The 24,344-nt window shown below is 38.5% G+C and overlaps 1 protein-coding gene across 3 annotated transcripts in view; it reads right to left on the bottom strand.

Moving 5' to 3' along the window:
- Positions 1-154: 154 nt before the first annotated feature.
- Positions 155-24,344, bottom strand: part of ATAD1 (ATPase family AAA domain containing 1) — a 46,474-nt gene continuing 22,284 nt past the window's right edge. Inside the window, exons 5-10 of one of the 3 annotated variants that reach the window (XM_044239496.1) lie at positions 21,433-21,633; positions 16,802-16,908; positions 11,293-11,382; positions 8,984-9,034; positions 3,208-3,344; positions 155-1,523 (exon numbers count right to left, since the gene is read on the bottom strand). In XM_044239496.1, coding sequence (XP_044095431.1) covers positions 1,403-1,523; positions 3,208-3,344; positions 8,984-9,034; positions 11,293-11,382; positions 16,802-16,908; positions 21,433-21,633 — 707 coding nt within the window. In that variant the 3' untranslated portion in view covers positions 155-1,402. The remainder of the gene's footprint in view (positions 1,524-3,207; positions 3,345-8,983; positions 9,035-11,292; positions 11,383-16,801; positions 16,909-21,432; positions 21,634-24,344) is intronic. The other 2 variants (XM_044239497.1, XM_044239499.1) reach the window with 2 other exon arrangements.

Genomic DNA, 24,344 nt, shown 5'->3' with positions numbered 1-24,344 from the left:
CTTGCTTTCTGCTGTAGCCTCTGCCCCACCCATCATTCAAAGCACAACAGAATGCTCTGACAGCTTCTGTGAGAGACTTTCTAGCAAATAAGTTAATCCAATAACTCACAAAAAAAGATTGAGAGTTTTCAAAGAAATACAATAAAAACAAAACTATCTGAAGCATAATTTAATCTTTCAGGTGGTTCACAGAAGGCACCTCAAGATCATATTGTGCCATTTTCCTCATGCGGTGTGTCACGTGCCTGTAACAGAATTCTGGTTAGTGACATTTTGGACAAAAAAAAGTTTCACATGTAGGGCACATAGCATCGAATGACTACGGATACAATATGGGGATTGTGATGTGTAGATCTGTACTAACTAGGGCATAATTTAAAATATGCTAAGAAAACTTTAAAAAATTAAAGTTACAATATGAGTACTTTTAGCACATTTAGTTAACAGCTACTTGCTTTTAACTATCATTTCATTTTTGATGACCAAATTATATTTGACCATAATTAAAGAATATACAACTTTAAAATAACATTAAAAAACCATGGTTACAACAGAACTATGTCCCATGAAACAAAGAAAGGACAGTCACATACATATAGCGAATGGCACCATGGTGTTTCAAAGCCATTCGTGGGCAAGACTTTCAATCCATGTGTCGGGATATCGATCTGAAACACGTCTCTATCTGGAGTGCTGCCAGGAGGAGGTGAAATCCGCGTTGATCGCCCAACTGCCTGACAACCAGTCAATGCTCATCACTGAACAGGTATTTTTATTCACTTATCCTGATACCACAACAGCGGAGCCACATCCGGAAACGGAGAGGGGGCTGACTGCAACTATTCCACAGTAGAGAAATGCTTGACTTAAAAAAAGCTGAAACAAAGGAAAACAACTGCAAAAGGCTGAATCGCTGTACCTCAGACACCACCATAAATCTTCATTTTGCTATATACTGTTTGGTACTTTCTGATTCAGTAGTTGGGGTAAAAAAAAGTTTCTGTATTCAAACATATCTACAGAATTCAATATAAAATGTGTGAATATATACATTTAATATACACACGCACATACACACGCACACTCACATCCCCTTCCTCACGAATTACTCAACGAATCACGTTTGAGGCCAGCTTAGATGCTCTCGGGCTGCCACACGTGGCTACAGAGGTCAGACACACGCGCCCAGGCAGGCTGGATCAAACCGCCTGATTTCCAACGAGCAGTGATACTGCTCACACAAGTGTATCTCAGTAACATAGAATTCAGAGTATAAAACCAGTGTAGGGAACACAGAACTCTCTCGGTGGGTGAAGAACATCTCTCTTTTCATTCTATTTCCACTGATGTAAGAGAGCACATCGAACTAGATCACACTGAACTGTACAAATGATCTTTACTCTTAATCTAAACAAACATGTGTTAAAACATTCTGAAACGCCGCATCCTTTGATTTCTTCATTTTTTCAATCGCCCGATGCAGGTCCTGTTGCTGCACGGGCCGGATTTCATCCTCATCGTGGCTGCAAGGCAAACAATGCAGATGGTCAAATGACTTCGGGCTACACCTCCCTCAAATATGCTGCCCAAATTAGAACGTGACGTCTCTTTCCCACATATCTAACCCCGGAAGAGAGCCACACTTCACCGCTCCGTGTGAACGCCTCCAGGAATTCTCCACGCGTATGCCCGTTGGGGGAGATTCTGAAGCACCACTAACTGCTAGGAGGCAGGAGGCCAGGATGGCTGGTTGTAAATACACATTCCAGACATGGGGATGAAAACCAAACACCGCACACTAAGAATCACGGGCCGAGTATTAGCAAAACGAGACAATGCTAGACACAGGTGTGCAGCTAATCTAAACGGGAATGGAATTTCAATCAAGGAGTCACAAGTAGCATCCGTGGCCACATATTCAGGAACATATTTAGCATGTGATGAACAGAAAACAGAATTCTTTGCTATTAACAAAACCAACTACTCTAAAAACCTCCCCTCTTTAATAATTATATATAATGCCTCTTCATAATCTACAACACTTAGAAAGAAACATTTGGGGAAAAAGTTATGAAAAGCCTCGTCTACTAGCTAGATTTTTCATAATGAAATGTAAGTTTTTCAAAGGCTTTGAGGACAGCAGGAAAAGAGGACCTTCACGAGTAATGTAATTTATTCACACAAAATGTATGTATTCATAGGTTTGTTTGTTTTCCCTTCTCCTCATTATCTTATACATAAGAATAAAAACCTTTGGAAAGTAGACTCTTGGCTACAGTCAGAGGTCAAAAGTATTCTCAAAGTTAGCATCAGAGGAGCTGGATAATCTGACCACAAGTAAGTGAAGTGAGCCTCTCTCTAATGGGGCCCCGGGGAGCACTACTGGCAGATGCGGAACTAGCATGCGCGCAGCTGACGGTTCGGTGCCACAGGACACCCAGCCGGGGAAGCCAGCAATGGCCATGTGCTGGGCGGGGGGAGGGCGGGGGGAGGGAGAGGGCCTGAGAAACCAAAGGGCAAGAGGTGGAGAACTCATTCACCACAGGTCCCGGAAGTACATGGGTCTGCTAAGAGTTACAGCAACTCCTTGTTGGAAGGCAGGATGGGACAAGTTGCAGAGCTACGATGGCCTGGGCAAGGGGCCTTTTGAGAAAGGTCCTTGCGGGCTGGGGTTCATCAGGGGTGGCTTGTTCCTGTTCTTTAGTGTCTCTGAGTATGAACTAGTTTCTCAAACTCCTGCTTTGAAGTTGGCTGCAGTGACAACAGCTTCTGTTTGGTAAACATGTCACTGTCAACAAGCTGAAATCTAACCCCCAGCCAGGGCCCTCACCCCCATTTACGTGTGAAACTCCTGCAAGACCACAGGAAGTGGGATCAGGAAGTTAGGAGGAAAGCAAGCCAGGAGTGCTGGAAAGCCCTGCTCTCCTAGCACAGGCTGCGAGCCTAAGCTCCTGTCGGCCTTCTGCGCTCCAGTCCGTGCACGTGCAGCAGAAATTCGGCTTTTCCTTCTCTTTATTCCAAAGCCTCCACATGACCCATGTCTCTAATTCACTTTCAGAACTTCCCTTTAGAAAAAGAGGCAATTCATCAAGTTGGGGTAAGCGTTCATTCAAGCTTACTTTGGTTCCATAGCAGGGTTGTTATTGTACAGAAAAAGGAACCAACCTTAAAGTTCTACAAGGGTCTGACACATCTGAGGGATCATACCTTTCTTCGGACGTAGAATTCACATATTCCCTGACACAGAGGAGGGCCGCATCCCTGCACATCTCTTTCAGGTCGCTGCCCGAAAAGCCATCTGTTTCCTGGGCAACTTCCAGCAAGTCCACGTGCCTGTCCACCTTCCACAGGGAGAAAGGAACATAAAAAGTGCTGCAGAGCATCGAGCCAAACACTTTTTTTTTTTTTTTAATTTTTCAAGATTTTATTTATTTGTTTGACAGACAGAGATCACAAGTAGGCAGAGTGGCAGGTAGAGAGAGCCGAGGAAAGCAGGCTCCCCCTGAGCAGAGAGCCTGATGTGGGGCTCGATCCCAGGACCCTGGAATCATGACCCGAGCCGAAGGCAGAGGCTTTAACCCACTGAGCCACCCAGGCGCCCCCCCAAACACACTTCTTAAAGAATGCATACTGGAATAGCACGGAATAACTTTCAGTTTCTAGTTTTTTCTTTAACCATAAAAGCTGGAATTTTGAAACCTAATTTTCGTTAACTGTCACTATGACTGGAACAGCAAAATAAAGCCTTACCAGACATAGGGTACAGGGCTCAGGAAGACAGACATGCCAACGCTGTTGCGAGACGGTTTATTCTCTTCCTCTGTCTGAGAAGACTTCTCAAATGTGTACATCAGCAATCACACACAAACTACTCTACTGCTTGTAATATTTGTGAAGGAGTACATGCATTACACATCTGTCCGTGCACACTCAAGGGACTGATGGACACTGATGACTTCAGGACAATAGGCTACCAATAACAGAGACCACAGGAGATGAAAAGCAAAGCACGTGAAGAGTACCTTTTAGATCTGGGTGGTAGATTTAAGCTTATTAAGTGTGTACAGTTAAAATATATCTTAAATTAAATAACTACTTAAAAACACCTTCCAAATCATACTCTGAGATGTTAAAAATTAGACTTCCTCCCTTAAACAATCAACACCTCCACTCCATCTTTTGGCCACTCCTTTGTTGGGTCACACTGTGTCCTAACCATTCACAAGCCTTGCACATGACACAGCGATCAAGTCACAAGATGAACAAACCATGTATGAGAAAGGCTGGAAAAGAGAAGATCCCAGTCACTGCAGGAGCAAGAAGAACAGAGGGAGTGCACCACAGTGGTTAAGAGAAATGCCCCACCACTCCTTTGCTGTGTGAGCCTGGGCAATTTATTCTATCACTTCTCTGGGTTTCAGTTTCCCCAAATGTAAAATGGCAGTACTATGTGCTCCTTAGATGGACAGAGGATTAAGTAAAACAAAGTATATCTCACCACTATGCTAAGCACATGGCAAATACTCTAAAAGCAACCCTTTGTACAAGATAATAGCTATCAGACAAACCACGAAGTCACAGAAACTGTTTTCATCAGGAAACTAGGAAGGCAGCTCCCAAGTTAAATAAGGTTTTGTGTCCTGGGAGCCACGCTGGCAAACACTGAAGGACTCCTACAATAGCCGAGAGCACAGCACCTGCTATGCATGGTCGCCACGTGTACCGTGGAGGGCGTACACGCATGGCACTCTCAGTGCTTCACACACATTTAAATTCTTGAAACCAATCTATGAGACTGTTGGCATTACCTCTGCTTTCCCAGTGAGAAATAACTAAATAAGGCGTAGGGATGCTCAACAGATAACTATCTGCCCAAGGTCACCCAGCAAGGAGCGGTCAAGAAAGAATGTGGGGCCCCTGGGTCTGTCTCCAAAGCCCATGCCCGTGAACTACTCCTGTTTTGTTACAGAAAAGATCTAAACTCAGATTCGTTTGTAAAAGGGGCACCCTGATGATCTCACTACAGAGACAGGGTATCCATTTTATGAGTCCTAATTCTTTTTATACTTGAAACTTAAAGCAAAAATTGCTACCCTGTTTACATGAGTGAGTTGTGCTAAGGGACTATCAGTAAAGAGATGTGAAAGACTAGAAACAGTATCATTTGAGGCATCTTTTAACAAAACTACAATAATTTCTTTCAGATTCTAGTGAAGTAATGATATGCCTTCAGCATACAAATACCAGCTAGTGGGAAATAAAATGTTCCCGTGTCGACAGTTATCCAGAAAGCATTCAGAATTATTATGAATCATAAAATTGGAGATTCGTTCTTTGTGCTTTTAGAAACATAATGCTAAAAATTCCTTATACCCATGGCAGATGCAATTCTAATCGAATTTCCAAAGATGCTACTGTTAAAAAAAAAAAAAACAAAAAAAAGCAGAATATGTAATCAAAGTTTAGAAATAATGAGAAGTTAAATGTGAAAACGTTACAGTCTGTGTAAAGCATGGCTATCTCATGAGACAGAGCTTAAATTGCATCATTTATATTCATCATCTCTATGTAAGTCATCCACATCATCTCTATCTGTATTAAACCACACAAGTTAACATCTGTCAATACTATCCTTCGTTACACTTTTTTGAATTAAATAGCTCTATTAACTTGAAGTCTACAAAATTGTCAGCAAATACCTTCTAATATGTGATGGATTTCAAGCCATAGCACAGTCATCCTAAATCAAAAGAACTCACCAAATTATATTATCTCTTTTGTTTTCTTCCCTGAACTGTTTAATGACGCCTATCTTTGTTAAAGGTTCACCAATTAAGTGTCTTTTATCTAAACAGCACTACAATTACACAATGTCTTTTTCAAAGTGGTTACCGAATATTCAGCTAAAAGGTAAATGTAATACTTCAGTTTCTTGCTTATACAGGAGTTCTTTACCCAAAACACATGGAAAGTATTAGGAATTCCCCGAAACTGTACAAAATATTTCATGTACAAGGAGCTTTTAAGAAAAGACTACATAGCCTTTATCTCTTTTATTAAATGACTCCATTGTCCCCACAATAGTAATCTCTTTCATTTGCTAAGTTCTTCAAACTTCTGCAAATAATCTGCAAATAGCATATATGTTTTCTATGATTGTTTTTTTTTTTTTTTAATTTTTTATTTATTTACTTGACAGACAGGAGATCACAAGTACATGGAGAGGCAGGCAGAGAGAGAGAGAGAGGAGGAAGCAGGCTCCCTGCCAAGCAGAGAGCCCGAGGCAGGGCTCGATCTCAGAATCCTGAGATCATGACCTGAGCTGAAGGCAGAGGATCCAATCCACTGAGCCACCCAAGTGCCCCATCTATGATTGGTTTTAAAGAAAAAAATGAGCAGGATGCTACTGAAAGAGATGGAAGACTGGAAGAACCACAAAGACATACCCGCTTCTGGACAAAGATTCAACATTATGATCCATTAAAAATATTAGTGTTTTTTTCTTGAGTAAGACAAATAAATTCTAAAATTCATACAGAAAGATCAGCAAAAATAGCCAGGAAACTTTGGGTTGGGCGACAAGGGCAAAACCTAAACCATGGAAAATACGGACAAACCCAACCTGACTGTTTTATAACAAATAAACTGAGAGAAGGTAGAGAAAAGGGAGAGAGAGAGATGAAGGAATCTATAGCCTACAGATTAAGAGACTGAAAAACTATCAAATAATCACAAATTATGAACTTTATATGGATCTTGAGTCAAACACTTACATAGTAAAAAGAAAAACCAACAAGCCATTTAGCAGAGAACAGAAAATATGGACAAGGCATTCAGTGATAATAAGGAATTACTGTCAATTTTTTGCAAGCATAATAATGTTTATGAGGTCAAGTCAAAAAAGTTAAGAATTCTTCCTTTTAAATATACAACTAAAATAAACCTGGGAGGTGGGGAAGTAGGGAAGAGCTGGAGCAGAGTTAGTGACCCAAGGATGGAGGCAAGCAATGGAAATAGAAGAATTCCTCACTATGGGAATCTTTTTGACTTTTTTAGTTTGGCTATAGCAAGTTCAAATAGTGAGTTTATTTAATTATTATTATTATTTTTTTTAAAAAATATTTTATTTATTTATTTGACAGAGAGAAATCACAAGCAGACGGAGAGGCAGGCAGAGAGAGAGAGAGGGAAGCAGGCTCCCTGCCGAGCAGAGAGCCCAACGTGGGACTCGATTCCAGGACCCTGAGATCATGCAGCGGCCTAACCCACCGAGCCACCCAGGCGCCCCTATTATTATTTTTAAAGTAAGCCCTATGCCCAACTTGCCTGAACTCCCGACCCCAAGATCAAGAGTTGTGTGCTCCGGCGCCTGAGCCAGCCAGGTGCCCCCCAAATAATGAGTTTAGATATGATGTTTAGGACAGTGAGGAATACGATGTTATTCAAAACTCAGAATCTATAAAGGGGGAAAATTCCCAGTAAATTAAAAAAGATAACCCAGGAAAAAATATTTTCAAATTTCTTTTTTTTTTTAAGATTTTATTTATTTATTTGACAGAGAGAGATCACAAGTAGACAGAGAGGCAGGCAGAGAGAGAGAGGGAAGTAGGCTCCCTGCTGAGCAGAGAGCCCAATGCAGGGCTCGATCCCAGGACCCCGAGATCATGACCCGAGCAGAAGGCAGCGGCTTAACCCACTGAGCCACCCAGGCACCCCAATATTTTCAAATTTCAAAAAAATATTTTGAAATTTTGAAACAAAGAAAAATCTCCCTAATGTATTAGAGTTCCTATAGATTGATTAATAAGAAAAAGAACACTGCAATAGAAAAATGGGCAAAGCATATGAACAAGTATTTCAGAGATAAGAATTCAAGTGGCTCCTAAACATACTCATTTCATCCCTAAAAATACAATGAGATATACCACTTTCTACCTTTCATGTTGGCACAAAGTTCCACAACATTCTGTTGGCAAGGTTACAGGGAAGAGATACTGTACTACTGCTGGTATGAGAGTAAATTAGCACAGACCATTTGGTAATAAAAATTATAACTCATATCCTCTTATCTATCAATTCCTCTTCTGGAAAATCTACCCCACTAATAATCCTGCACATGTGTGAAGAGACACACATACAAGGCGTTTTATAAAGAGTAAAGACCAAAGTCAACCTGAATGTTCTTCAATATGGCACTGACTAAATTAATTATGGTATAGCCATATAGTGGAATCCTATGCAATGCAAAAAAAAAAAAAAAAAAAAAAACCAAAACAAAAACCACACACAAACACACAAAACCAAAAGCCAAAAGCCAAAAACCAAAACCCAAAGAGAGAGAAAGAACAAAGATACAATATGCTAATAAGGAGAGATCTCAAAGATGCATGGAAAAAAGCAATGCAAAGAACAGCATACGCAGTTTATTAATATGATCTACGTAGAATAGGGAAGAGGAATAATAGCATATTCTAAATGGCTGGTATGGACACAATGCCATCTGAAAGGATACAGAAGAAATACAGGAAAGGAAGCTAGATTCTTCCTTGAATACCATACAATGTACTCATTTTAATTCTGAAGCATGTGACCTTAAATATACAAACTATTAAACATTTCGATTATACCTTCTTAAATCTAAATTCCAACTTTAAAAAATATTGTAGTTAAATAAATTTTTAAAAATGCACACTGCTGTACAAAAATAAATGTATCTTATATAACTGGAGAACAGTCTGAAAATATCAAAGAAGATGGTAATCTGTAGACATGAAAACACAGGGCTTTTAAAAAAAGCAGACCGTCTTTGTTAAGTTCAAATGCACCAGGGTTACTGAGTTGCATGAACAGGCAACAGTTTTATAGTGATTTATGCCAAGTACAAAGCTGTTTATTCTCAGATCACTTTTTCATTTTCTTCTAAAATGGTCTTATGCACATAAACATATTTATAGGATGAGGAAAATTGTAATTTTCTACTTACATTTTCATTTTTCAAGATGAGTTTCAGGATTGCTTCTCTTTGTTTTAGAGCCTAAAACCAGAATAATTTCCAGTTAGTACTAAAAAAATTAGAATCAACTAGTTCTCCTAACATTTCTTCTTTCATCTGTAAACCATCTGACAGTACCTACAGGAAATAACAGAAACTCTGAAGTATCAGCCTAAGCAAGGTCTAGGTTCTAGACTCTAATCGTCTGTGGTCAACCTACTGAATTCCCATCTTCTTATTCTGAATCTTTAGTGATTAGCACAATGTCTGGGAAATAACATGTTTGAATGAGTGAATGAATACCCAGGATGACCGAAGTCTCTCCCCTGTAGCTCTGCATATCTCCTCTTTTTTATTCAGGAAACTTCTAAAAACTCAATGCTGTAGTAAAATCTTTACCACTAATTGGAAGATAGAGCAATAATACCCTCTCAGTTCCTTCACTTCAACTGTAACTTCCACACTTGCTAATTTTTATTAGTGAATTTTTGTTTAGTGTTGACAGTACCTTTTTTTAATACGCTGTCAACGCTGAACAAAAATTCACATACATTCTACTGTACATTGTTTTATACTGGACTGCAAGAGGACATTCTATCAATGTAATCTTTGTCTTCAGAACCATCAAAGGAAATTTTCTTTAAAAATGTCCTGTCTTGAGGGTGCCTGGGTGACTCAGTGAGTTAAAGCCTCTGCTTTTGGCTCAGGTCATGATCCCGGGGTCCTGGGATCGAGCCCCGGGCTCTCTGCTCAGCAGGGAGCCTGCTTTCCTTCCTCTCTCTCTCTCTGCCTGCCTCTCTGCCTACTTGTAATCTCTGTCTGTGAAATAAATTAAAAAAAAAAAAAAAAAAAAAGTCCCGTCTTGCAAACAAAATAAAAGTGAAATTCTTGGTCGAGTCACACAAAGTTCATCTATAGCTGACAGCAGCCTACCTTCCCCACCCTCCCTCCACCCCTCCACCTGTTTTCCGGAAGTGCTAAGTGAACTACCCCCAGAGGTCATCATTAAACATGTGCTCCCACATCTTCTTGCCTTTGTTCATTCTGGCAGAAAGACTTTCCCTGCCTCACTCGCATATGAAATTCCTGCCCTCCTTCAAGGCCCAGCTGGAGTCTGTATAGTTCACTAACTACTCAGATAGAATTATTAGTTTTCATCATCATTTCAGGTTCTCACAGTTCTTTAAATTGTGTTCTTTATTTATGTGTCTTGCCTTTCCTGTGTCAGAGTGGAGGACAGGGATCGAGCTCCTTCCTCAGAGCCTGGCAGGTTCCCAACAGAGAGACAATGTCAACGCTCGTCAAACTCAATTTTAGAGTCTCCCACATCAAGTTAAAGAATTTCTTCACTGACTTCTTGGGTACATTTTCTAACAGTGGCTGACTTTGCGTGTACCCTCAGAGGGGCCAAAAGCAGTAGCTATAGAAAATAACAGGTCAGAGCAATTAGAGGCCACAACCATCAATGCTAGGAAACCACGTTTACCGCTGCAAACTGGCAAGCTGCAGAAACTCCCGCAGGGGACAGGGAGTTTTTACCTAGAGACTATATTAAAACATTTTTATTTCAAGATCTGAAAGGAATGACACTGAGCAATCCTCTACACAGCTGTACATGTAACATGCCGATTGCATGGCACACATGTTCACTTAATAACCCTGTTTCCTTCTTCAACAGGAAGGCCCATAAAATTCAAGAAGTGATGACTTTGTGAAAAAATACACAGTATGGTTAAGTTATAATCACTGACCTCAGAGTATTTCTTAATGAAAAAAATAAAGGTACTAGAAAGGAGCACTGGCTGAAGGCCGCCCTCACACCTGCATTAAGTTAAAGTGTAATACCTTACCCACTGGTTAACCACTGACCCTATCAGAGGAAAGCCCCCACTATGACTGCCAATAATGAATCAGATCAATGGCAGTGCTTCCAGTCAGCCTTCTGAAGGGAGCCATTCTTTAACACCAGTGCCCCTAATTTCATCCTGTGCTAAACCAAAACTGCAGTCCAGGTTTCCACGTACCTTACCAGATGATTTGCTACACTCTAAAGAAAATCACAAAAGCAGCTAAGCAAACCTGGGGGTAATTACATACTTTGAAGAGAAGCAAGCAATACTCATCTTAGGAAAGTATGAAAGAAGGAAACAAAGTGGAAAGGACAAATAAACAGTTACAGGGCTTCTTGACCCGTTCCTTTCCTGCCTGTCATAAATAGTAAGTCTGATTAAAAAGAAACATTCCTTTCCTGTAAAAAGCTGAGTATTTAACTGGGCATAACATCAATCAAAAGCACTCACAGGCTGGTTGATATGAAATCTTGTGGGCATTCTTCTCATGATGGCTGAGTCAAGATCCTGAGGACGGTTAGTAGCACCCATCACTATGACCTGGACAGATAAAGAAAACACAAGATATTGTATTAAATATACCAGTAATGCTCCTTTTAGGATGTTATTACTAGGGCTTGGAAGATACAAAAATTAAGAAGTATTAAAATCTTCTATAAGAAATTATTTTAATCCACTATTACTCAAGAATTTATAAATACAAATTGAAATTAATCCTAAAGAGAGCAAATCATGGCCAAACTGGTAAGACTGATGCATTTCACCAGCCTTTTTGTAACTAAAATAACATACTGTCCAGTTAACGAAGAATTATAAAGATTTAAAGTAAAAAAGGTTGTATTCTATAATAGATGGTTGCTCTATGGCTGCATGATGAATGATTAAAAGCCACATATAGTACAGCTTGGGAGCCCATACAGGGGCGATACTTCAAGGCTGCTGATACTAACATAAGGAATCATTTGCCCTGAGTCTAAGGATTCTGGCGGTAGGAACAGCGAGCATGTACTTTTCCCTCTGGGTTTCGCATCACCGCTTCATGCGTGTGTCAGCACTGTTGGTTACACCCTCTCAAAGCTGTAATACAACCACCAGCAATCAAACTTTCAGCAAGGGCAAGAGAAGAAGAGTAAACATCGAACAAGAGCAAACATCAAAATGCTGGGTAGAATTAAAAAAAAGAATGGGCACCTCGCTGGCTTAGTCAGTGAATGTACAATTCTTGATCTTGGGGTCATGTGCTCCCTACCCAATGTGTAGAGATTATTAAAAATAAATAAATAAACTTTTAAAAAAGGAAGAAAAGAAAAGAAAACGCAGGTGACCCTGCCAATCTCCGGGTCTGTACTATTTTATTTATAAAAGATGTGGACATGAAAATTCAACACAAATAAAGACAAAATATCCCAAACAAGTTAATTTCTGAAAGGCTTCAAAATTACCATTACTATTGGTATTTCTGTATAATCCAACAGTGGCCCACATCTGCTACCCAAAATGAAATTTACTGTTATTCTAATGAAAACTTTTCTTTAATATAATTTTATTTCAGCCTAAGAGGTTTTAGATTTCTGAAACAATCTAACTCCAGAACATGTTGAAAGATCCACTAAATCTTACATTCTACTTCTACTCTTCACATTTAATGACATTCAAGAGCCAAATTATTTTCAGTTTAACTGTGAGAGGTTGCCACCTAGAGGGAAAAAATGTAAATACAAACATATATTCGAGAAATGTTAGTTCCAAAATATAATGTAATTTTGTATTTAAGTTGTCCTAAAATAAAAATATTAATGCCCTTATTTATTTTCCAAATTTATTGACTTTCCACAACCTGTAGAATAAGGTAAAATTTCTATGAAATCTAAAACAAAGAAGTCTTTTCTTTTTTTTAAAGTAGGATCCATGCCCAGCATAAAGCCCAACTTGGGGCTTAAACTCACGCCCCTGAGATTGAGACCTGAGCTGAGATCAAGAGTCCAACACTTAACTGACATAGCCACCCAGGAACCATGATCAAAAGGGGGAGCGCCTCGGTGGCTCACGCCTCAGTGGCTCAGTGGGTTAAATGTCTGCCTTCAGCTGGGGTCATGATCCTGGGGGTCCTGGGATTTGAGCCCCACGTTGGGCTCCCTGCTCAATGGGAAGCCTGCTTCTCCCTATGCCCCTGCTTGTGTTCTCTCTCTTGCTCTCTGTCAAATAAATAAATAAATAAAATCTTTAAAAAAAAAGATCAAAAGAACTGCATAAGATGAAGAATGAATACAAGTACATTTTGAGATAGAGCATATATTAAGTGTTACAGGAGATTCAAAGTGGGAAGCTTATGGAAGACTGACCGTATCAGATTGTAGAGAACCAAAAAAGACATTGTGGCTGAGGCAGAACTTTAAAAAACCTGAACACTGGGGTATTTTGAGAAACATTCTAGGTGAGCAAATAGCTTAAAACAAAAAATAAAAGCCAGTATGGAAGACAGGATGCTAAAAATTAGGATCAAGAAATTTAATTAAATCTAGCACAACTGGGTGGCACCTGGGTGGCTCAGTGGGTTAAGCCGTTGCCTTTGGCTCAGGTCATGATCCCAGGGTTCTGGGATTGAGTCCCACTATCAGGATCCTTGCTCAGCGAAGAGCCTGCTACTCTCTGCCTCTGTCTGCTTCTGCGCGTGCTCTCTGACAAATGAAAAAATAAAATCTTAAAAAAAAAAAAAAGGTGCCCCAGGTATGTAGGTGCTCCATATAAAAATCTAGCACAACATGGTATAACAAATACCTATAGGATGATAACAGATATTTATGATGATAAAAAAGCTAGAGTGATTCAAACTACCTGCTTCACTTAAAGAAGCTGTTTGAAGGAGCGATTATAAGAGCTCAAAACGGATAAACTATACACAATGCATTAACTCTAGGGCAAATAAGCAAAAATTCAAAATGGGAAGAAACAGTAATTTTATAGTATTTAAGCAGAAAAATTAGCGCTTTAGTAGACTTTTTACAATCTTTCTTTTAGGTGTCACGTCTCTGCAGATGAAGAACATGTCATCAATTAACCTGAATTTCCAGAACTGGTGATAGGTTGACCTATTGCCACTCAGCAATTTTTGTTTCCACTGTGGCATATCCTACACACAAGAAAAAGCAGGGGTACTGGGCTGGATCCATAATCACAGAATAGACAAAAGAAAAGTCAACTTGTTCATACAAAAGAATATGTCTAAAACCAATATTCAAGTTAACAACAACAATTTTAAACCCCTCAACACACAGAAAAGGTTAAAAAAAAAGTTACTAGAGTTTAACAAAAGCCACGGCTTTATTTGCTCCTACAAATACAGACTTATCACAATGAAAAAACTGAATACTATCAATGTAATGAAGAATTATGGTTCTGAAAGCTGTTTTAAGTTGTAGCATATCAGCACCATGCTGTGTGCTCTGGAATTTACCTGACCCACCTGCTCCAATATCCATGGCTTTTAAAACTACACTCATTACGAAAGAATATGAAACAATTTTCTATTACACAGGCTAACTAAGCGCTTCCAATACTGTTGCTTGGGAGGATAATCTGTGTTTGGGAACCTGTAAAGTATTCCCATTGAACAGCTTTATTAGCACCAATTAATAATAAAAATTCTTACTATTAGTGTTACCTAAATTTATCTAAGTTATCTAACATTAAACGCAACTTTCTCTCATAATGAAACTGTATTTTCATAAAGGGGATATAGAAGGAGGACACATAAGACTTAATGTTCTCCTTGAGAGGGATGTTTTAACTTTTAATTTATGGTAATGTGGTGGATGGAGAAGGTCCTTAAGCCCTCTGGCTATAAAACAAAAATAATAAAGTATTAAAAAACCTCAGATTGAACAACAAATCTCCAAAAATGTAAAGCAATTGAGCTGAGTCAGCAGTGAAATTTATCCCTAAGGGGAGAAGCTGACCACGTACCACGTGGAAACGTGCAGATCTTAAAGACAGTGGGGTGTACACTGGACAGCTTACAGGCTTAACGCTAAGAGGCCACCCTTAGGGACTGGTGAAGTACTAGGGCCTGAAGACAGTGAAATATTAGAAAATGAATGCATTCAGTGGAGTCAAGCTTTGGTTTCTGGAAAGACATATAAACACATAAAACACATACACAATCTGAGATTTCATGGTTCTTTGCCCACTAACATGGATCTCAGATCTGAATCTACCTATTGGTATTGAAAAAAATCTGGCAGAAGACAAATCAACACAGGTCCCAAAAATTCAGGCACCAAGTTCCACCAAATACGATTTTCCCACAAAATTACAAAACACACAAGGAAATAGCCACCATAAACTCAGAACGAATGACAGAACCAGATGTTCAGTCATAGGTTAGAATTGTTGTACACGACTATAAACATATTTTAACATATTTAACATATTTATAAGAATATGTTAACATATTTATAAGAATATGTCTTTTAACGTTATTTATAAGAATAAAGAAGGAATAAAAAAATCATAAGCATACACTTCTGCAGTAAATATATACCAGGCTAGTTAAACGCACTTTACTGAGATTCCTTAAAACCTTAAACAGTTCTGAGGTGGATCCTACCCTTCCTCTTTTATAGACAGTTCTCCCTCCTTTCAGATATAGAGTCACTGTATTATTTGGCCAGCGTCACACAGCTAGTTGATCCTGGGCTTTAGTTTTCTAATCTAGCTGGAAACACGAGTTGATGGGGAAGAGACCATCAAAACTGACCTGGCAGACTTCATAAGGATCTAGAAGAATTTCTAGAACTGAAAAATGTAGTAAGTGAAATAACAAGCTCAATAAAAAGAATAAATAGCAGAAGAGATACAACTGAACCTAGAATTAGCAAATTAAAAGAATGAAAAGATTACCCAGACTGTAGTACAAAGACAAAAAATATGAGAGAAGTTAAAACATGTGGAATATAAATAAGGTACATCCCACTGGCTTTCCATTAAGGAGATCACATGGGGACTGAAGGGGAAACAGTATCTGAAGAAATAATGGTTGAATTTTTTAGAAGCAATAAAAGATACGATTCTAAATATGAAAGGGCAAAAACACATTACAAAATAGAAAATACTTACTAAAGTTAAAAGAGCAAAAGGACATCATTAACTTTTCTAATACTTTTCCATGAGATATAAAATAGGTGATTCATGAAAAAAACAAAAAACAAAAACAAAAATGGCTCTAGAACTTCCATTTTCAATAATAATGGCAGAAAAACAAATATGCCAGGTGAATTTTTTTTTTTTTAATTTCTTTTAAAATACATTATTGTTCTGGCAAGAAAGTATGGAACATTCAGGTGCAAAGAACTAAGAGAAAATGGGAACCTTGAGAGGTAAACTGAACAACACAGGTATGTTCCCTTCGGGGCATACGACAGGACCCTAGTTCTGGTGCTCATAGCCCTGCAGGGCGAAGAGACAATGCCCAGGCTAGAAGAATGTCTTTTACAAAACTGGGATCCTGAGAAAGGTGCATGTGGCAGAAAGCGGAGAAGTACGTATGTTCCAGCAACTAACGAAAACCGCAAAATGAAACGAAGGTAAGTGACATAGGAATGGAGAATGAAGATCTGTGGTAAGAGTCTAAAGAAACATGCATACAAGATCCAGTCACTAGTCATTTCCCTTCCCTTGGCAGGAGGATTCTAAAAACTCCAAGGAGAGGCTTCGCCCTGTTTTCTCTTCTCTGTTGTATTTGTCTCAGGCACTTAAGTAATCTTTTAACGTTTTCTTTAACATGAAGCCCTCAAAATGGACGAAAAAGTGCACAAACCATTCTTTCAGATCCCCATCACTTAGTAAGTAACTATTAAAAAAAAAAAAACTTTTCTGAAAAAGCCTATGAAGTAGCCCAGTGAATCTTCTCTTACCCCCCATGCCCACCGCCATGAGCTCGTGGCAGATTTCTTTCACGCACCTGGCAGCTGTGATCAGTGTCCAATCCATCCCACAGACTCATAAACTGAGCTTTCATCATGGCTGTAGCTTCGTGGTCAGAACTTGAACGGTTTCGCAGGAAGGAGTCTAGGAGGAAAAAGTCCTCAACCTTAGAAATTAATATTGAATTATTTACTCTTCCTGTAACTTCAAATCCTTAATCAAAAGGCACAAACTTTGTGTAAGAGTACAAGAAGAAGGGTTCAACTATGCCTTTTCACACGTAAGTCTGATTTAACAATTCTGGCAAATAACCAGGCAAATTAAAAGGCAATCAACTCTCAATCTTCATTTCTTTCCTAAAAATACTTTCATGCCAACATATTTAAAGAAGTATAGACTCTGGTACTGAGAGGCTGGAAGAAGATCAAGTAGTGTCTTGGAGGAATGTCTGTGTGGTTTGGCCCTAACTTTCCAGGTTATCTGCATCCTATATATTTTTAATTATGGTGTCACATTCTTTTCTTCACATACTTTTCCTGGAAATAAAGAAAAATGACATTGGAAAATGTCGAAACACTACTAAGTGGGAAATGCAGGACAGAAATTGTTTTCAAACACACATGGTAGCATGCATGGGTGTATATGTTATATAATGTGAAAAAGCCTTTAAAAGTACTACAAAATGGGTGCCTGGGTGGCTCAGTTGGTTGGGCAACTGCCTTCAGCTCAGGTCATGGTCCTGGTGTCCGGTCCTGTGTCAGGCGCCCTGCTCAGCAGGGAGTCTGCTACTCCCTCTAATCCCCTCCCCTCTCATGCTCTCTCTCTCTCAAGTAGATGGATAGAATCTTAACCCCCCCCCACCCCAAATAAATAAATAAATAAAGTTCTCCAAAATGCTAATCACTTTAGTTATCTCTCAGTAATAGACTTAGGGACAATTCAAATTTTCTCTTGCATTATTTTCTGTCTTCCCAATTATCTAAAAAGAACATGAAATGCTTTTAAAAGGTTGGGGGGTAACATTTTCCTCCTAGAACAAAAAGGCCTGGAAGACAGTACATCTTAAGAATGAAAAAAAGACAGTAAAAACAAATGGTACAACTAAAAATCAGTTAATCTTTGAGTAAGTTATAAAAAGCAGTTCTTAGCGTGGCTGTGTTTGTGTCACAACCATTGGGTGTGTATTCTGCTAATTATATTTGAGCTTTAGAAGTTCTGTTTGATTCTTTTTCAGATTTATCTTTTTTCACTGTAGTTTGCTCTTCTGTTTGAACTTCAATCCCTTTTATGTCTCAGTTTCAAACATACTATTTTTATGTAGTATTTTTTGGATTGTTTTTTCTGTGGTCTGAAATTCTACACCTTTATATTGTTAACTCTTTTCATCTGAGTTTGTTTCCTTGGGTCATTTCTGACATTAGCTAGCATACAGCTTGTTTTTATATAAGAATTCTGTGTTGCCTGAGCACAATCAAGAGTAGTTTTCCTGGGGTGTCTGGGTGGCTCAGTGGGTTGGGCCTCTGCCTTCAGCTCAGGTCATGATTTCTCAGGGTCCTGGGACTGAGCCCTGCATCAGGCTCTCCGCTTGGTGGGGAGCCTGCTTCCCCCCCTCTCTCTGCCTGCTTCTGATCTCTCTCTCTCTGTCCAAAAAAAAAAAAAAAAAAGTAGTTTTCCTATCTTCCAGAGAGCCTGTGGGGTCTAATCACTCACAACCGAATTTTATGATAACTTTATTTCATTTTAGAACTGATGAAATATGGTACAGAACTCGATGATAAAACTGTGGAAATGACTCAAAATTAAGGAGAGAGGTGAAGTGGGTGTATGTACATACATATATGTATACACCATTATTTTATGCATCAACAAAGCTTTAAATATTGCCAATTAAGTTATAATGCTAAAGAAGAAAAAACTCTGCCAATTATAATATGCTATCCCAGTTTTAGTGAGGTTAAAATATAAGGAACAAAATGGTATATTTTAGAATGGATGAATTAGCACATTTTCATCCAAAGAGAATTTACTGTATTCATGATCTCTGCTGAAAGAACTTCAAAAGATTTTGGTTAAGGAGGAAATTAAATCCAGAAAAGGCAGGTATTCAAGGACCAATAGTGAGCAAACAAGCCGTTGAACGTGGGATATCTGAACAAATACCGCCAGTGCAGAAACAACCACCAGTGTGGAGACCACAAAGGAGAAGATAATGTTAGCACATGAGAGAAGAATGGAGTGATTAGTGTTCAAGAGCTGTACAGTCCCTGCATTATTTGGGAAGAGGGTAGAAATGGTTAGGGTAGACTTTTAAGGCAAGTAAGTATGCTGAATGTTTCACTAAGAGAAAAACAATTATGTAACTTCAAAAACTATGGCAGGGAAAAGGAGATACAGTAAAAAAAAAAAGCCCACTGGGCTGGTAAATAAGAAGCGCACAGTGATGTAACAGAAGTAAATCTAAATAAATCAGCTATTGGAATAAAGGCAAACCGAACACCTCCTAGTTAAAGCATCTTAGGTGAAAATTTTTTAAAAAATCTAGCTATACCGCGGCGCCTGGGTGGCTCAGTGGGTTAAGCCTCTGCCTTCCGCACAGGTCATGATCTCAGTGTCCTGGGATCGAGCCCCACATGGGGCTCTCTGCTCGGCAGGGAGCCTGCTTCCCCCTCTCTCTGCCTGACTCTCTGCCTACTTGTGATCTCTCTCTCTCTCTCAAATAAAGAAACAAAATCTTAAAAAAAAAAAATCTAGCTATACCTGTGCCTTTGTACAAAATTCACACCCAAACTCCAAAACTGTGGTGATAAATTAAAGAGAGAAATACATAAGGCAAAGAAGTAACCTAAGTACTATATACCTGTACCTATTTTTCTCTCCAGAGAAAAATTTTCTATACCGCCTCCCATAATACATATAATGGTATTAATTCAAAGCTGTAGCTTTAATTACTATAGCTTTACTATGACTGACCATACCAGGAACAAAAATACTGATGATCCATAAAATAGAAAAATTTTCTATACAGCCTCCCATAATACATATAATGGTATTAATTCAAAGCTGTAGCTTTAATTACTATAGCTTTACTATGACTGACCATACCAGGAACAAAAATACTGATGATCCATAAAATAGAAAAATTTTCTATACAGCCTCCCATAATACATATAATGGTATTAATTCAAAGCTGTAGCTTTAATTACTATAGCTTTACTATGATTGACCATGGACAATTGACCAGGAACAAAAATACTGATGATCCATAAAATACAGAAAAAGTGCACTTACATAAGTCATCACATATATGGAAAGATGATCTATTTTATAAGTTGGCTGTCCATATGGAAAAGAAAGAAATTAGATTCCTACTTCACATTATATATTTTAAAAAGAGGAATATTTATGGTGCCAGTGAAGGGATCTGTAAGCCAGACACAGAAAGTATAAATCATAAGGAAAAAAGATGGATAAATACAACTGAACATAAATTCTTGTTTTTAAAAAAAATAAACTATTACAAAGTGAAAACACAAGCCCATCTAGAAAATACTTGCAATCGTAATAAACACATCAACAAATTACCAAGAAAATGCAAAAAATCCCAAAGAAAAACTAGCAATTTAAAAGCAAGGAAACCCAACATTTCAAAGATGGCAGTATTTACTAGCAACACAGGGAAACACAAACCAATGATGAGAAAATTCATGTTCTTTAAAGTGACAAAAAAAATCAATGGTAGTGTCTGAAAAAATAAATTTTAGGGAGTCTGTAGGGAAGCTATATAATGGTGAGTGAAAACAGGCATGAGTGAGGCTGAAGACGGACCCATCACACAACCTAATGGCTCAAACTTCCAGAGATCCACCCTGGACAGACAGATAGACATAAGTAGACAGGTACGTGATGGCACTGTATGCTGCCCATGTTAGGGAGAAAACAGAAAATTATGATCAAGTAGGGTAATGAACAGATTATGGTTCATTCTGTAACATGGAAATTATACAGAACATAGAGAGATGTTGGTTACCCCTTTTGTTTTGTTAATTTGACCTAATAAATGTTAAAAACTAAATGTGGTCATCGAGATACCACCCTTAAGAATGATGCTTTAGCAATGACCACAGTCGCCAAACTGTGGAAAGAGCCAAGATGCCCTTCAACAGACGAATGGATAAAGAAGATATGGTCCATATATACAATGGAGTATTATGCCTCCATCAGAAAGGGTGAATACCGAACTTTTGTATCAACATGGACGGGACTGGAAGAGATTATGCTGAGTGAAGTAAGTCAAGCAGAAGAGAATCAATTATCATATGGTTTCACTTACTTGTGGAGCATAAGGAGTAACATGGAGGACATGGGGAAATGGAGAGAAGAGAGCTGGGGGAAATCGGGAGGGGGGAGAACGAACCATGAGAAACTGGACTCTGAGAAATAAACTGAGGGTTTTGGAGGGGAGGGGAGTGGGAGGGGGTGAGGTGAGCCTGGTGGTGGGTATTACAGAGGGCACGTATTGTATGGAGCACTGGGTGTGGTGTGTAAACAATGAATCTTGGAACACTGAAAAAAAATAAAAAAATAAAGAACGGTGCTTTAAAATGCTCACATAGAGTGCTCGCTTTGGCAGCACATATACTAAAATGCTCACATAGAAAAGTCACATACCTATTTCATCTATAAAAATGATGGAAGGCTGTAGCTTTATGGCAAGGGAGAAGACAGCAGCAGCCAGTTTCTGAGATTCTCCATACCATTTATCGGTCAGCGTTGAAGGCTGAAGATTAATAAATCGACAGCCTGCTTCTTTGGCGGTAGCCTTGGCAATCAAAGTTTTACCACAGCCTGGAGGCCCATACAGAAGAACACCTGGAAATAAACACGTTATTTTCTTTTTCCTATTTGCTTTAGTTTATTTGATAACCAATATAATATTAATGCTGCCCACACTAAAACTTTCCCTAACATTCACTTGTTATTGTTAACCTTTTCTGAATAGTAGAAAAGGAAAGCGCCACTTTCTCTAAGTTCAGTGTCTGTGATGACACACATCTGGGGTTATAGTTATAGCATGCTTATGCTTCCTCTCTTCATGGAAAGATCTTCTTCGGGGTACTAAAGACAATCACCTTGACAACCAAACTCACGCCCCTCAATCAACAGTTGACAAAATTTGGCCAAGCTAACAGCATGATGGTGCATTAACAATAGCCCAGAGAAAACTGAGAACTTCTTCAAAAGACTGTAGCGAACACTGTTTTGCTGTTATTCAGCAGATTTAAGTTTCAGCCAAAAGGGCATGAGCTTCTTCCCACACAGATAAAAGATCTCCTCTTAAAAGGAACAAAAGCTGCTAGTCACTCCTGTTTTATTTTCCAAGGAATAAAACTGTATTATTAACCTAAAGTCTCCACTGATAGCAGTTTGCTGCTTAATACAACTTAAGGTAATTCTTTTAATATGAGAGATCTAAATTGGTCAAGGTCTTAAGCATTTTGGGAATCATCACCAACTGTTTTTCAACTAAAATGAGGAAATATTTTTGTAAGTTAATACTAAAATCATGACCATGCACAAGTCTGACTTAAATTTTATTTGTTTAATTCAGAGCTCCTCTACTTTTCTCATATAACTGCACCTAAAAAGACAATATTTACAGGTGGCATGCTGGGGTAAAAATGAAGAGGCTTTGGAGATTGCTGAAGCATTCTTACTATATAATAAAAATAAAATATAAGATATAAGAAAAGTAGGTATTTTGTATTAAAATCCCATCCTGCCCCAATTCTCATTTTTTTTTAAAAATGAAAAACTTAAGCTCGATTCCACAAGAAAACTAACAACTTTTTTCACATCAAAGTCTTCAAAATAATGTCCAAACTTTTCTTCCAGCACAATTTTTCCGGTGGTCTTAATAATTCTTTAAGATTCAACTAAGCCAAGTTTAATCATAAAGTTTTCTGAAGCTATTTTAGAATTTAAATCAGTAACTTTTGCCAGAACACGTTAATATTTCCATGCAGTCCTTTAAAGTTTTTAATTAAGTTCATTTAGGTATAAAGAATTTAACTAAGTCAGTTATAACTTGAACCCTCTACGGACACTGTTCTTCTGGACAGAACATGTGAATACAGAACATAGTTGTCATTTAATTCAAATCAAACGGAAAACATATGGGATGACTGCAGAAGCTTGGAATTATTATTACATTTGTTATTTTGATCAGATAATTTAATATGGAATACAGATCTACGAGCAAATTTTTATATGCCTATTATTTGAATCTTGGGGTTTTTTTGAACCATCTATTAAGCAAAAGTCCTCATATCTTCTTGATTTTGCAGCTACACTGTCACTTTACAAACATAGGCAAGTATTCTTAGAATGTCCTCTTTGTTTCACAGTATCCACTTATCACTTGGAATATTTTATTCCTAATAGTTTAGTTCTGGCACTTCTGCAGGATTAAGTTTTTCCCATAATTGCTCTTCAAGGATTGTAATTAGGGTTATTAAGCAGGTTTTTTAAAAACTTTATTTATTTATTTGACAGAGAGAGATCACAAGTAGGCAGAGAGGCAGACAGAGAGAGAGGGAAGCAGGCTCTCTGCCGACCAGAGAGCCTGATGCAGAACTCGATCTCAGGACCCTGAGATCATGACCTGAGCCAAAGGCAGAGACCTAACCCACTGAGCCATCCAGGCGCCCCTAAGCAGTTTTTTTTTAATGTCTGGAGATTTACTGTGTAATGAAAGCTTTGGGATTTCATCATCTGCTGGAAGACAGGGATATGACAGCTGAGGGAGCGGGGCTGGAGGGGGCAGTCACTGGTCACTTCCTGACGTGGGTGGTAGTTATGTGTTAACTGGATTTTATTTTTATTTTATTTTTTAAAGATTTTTATTTATTATTTGACACAAAGACACAGTGAGAGGGAGAACACAAGCGGTGGAGGGAAAAGGGAAGAGGGAGACACAGGTTACCCACTGAGCAGGGAGCCCGATGTAGGGCTCAATCCCAGGATGCCAGGATCATGAGCAGACACTTAACGACTGAGCCACCCAGGCACCCCATGTGTTAGCTTTATAATTATCCATCCAACTGCTTTATCCCCATTTCTGTATGTATGCTGCTTCGCCAAGATTCATGTTGTTTCATCTGGCACGTTATTAAAGAATTGAGCAATAGTATTTAAAAAGTGGCACCTCTTCTGTATCTTTTGTTCATGTTTATGAAGAGTGATCATCCATGAACAGTTCTGCAAATGGATGTGAGGCATTTGGCTTCAATTATTAGTTTTGCAACCCTTCAACTAGTTTTTCTGTTGCTTTAGTTTTTTGAGTCTGATACTTTTACAACAATTTTCCACAAAATAAAAAACTGTGCTTATTACTTCGTGCTTTGCAGAGGCTACAAAACTCAAACCTCTCTTTAATATGGATGTTTAGGTAAGGGCTTTACTTCATAAACACCACACAAAAATAAAATATTCAGAGTGAGGAAGAAAAGAATTAGGACAAAAGACCCAAATTTGAAATAATTCTCATTAGTGACAAATACCTTATTAGTAACCAACTTTTT

Source organism: Neovison vison, chromosome 2 (assembly GCF_020171115.1).
Source record: "Neovison vison isolate M4711 chromosome 2, ASM_NN_V1, whole genome shotgun sequence".
In the NCBI taxonomy this organism is placed as follows: Eukaryota; Metazoa; Chordata; class Mammalia; order Carnivora; family Mustelidae; genus Neogale; species Neogale vison.
The sequence above is the reverse complement of the archived record's forward strand: the minus strand, read 5'-3'. Positions and strand labels throughout refer to the sequence as shown.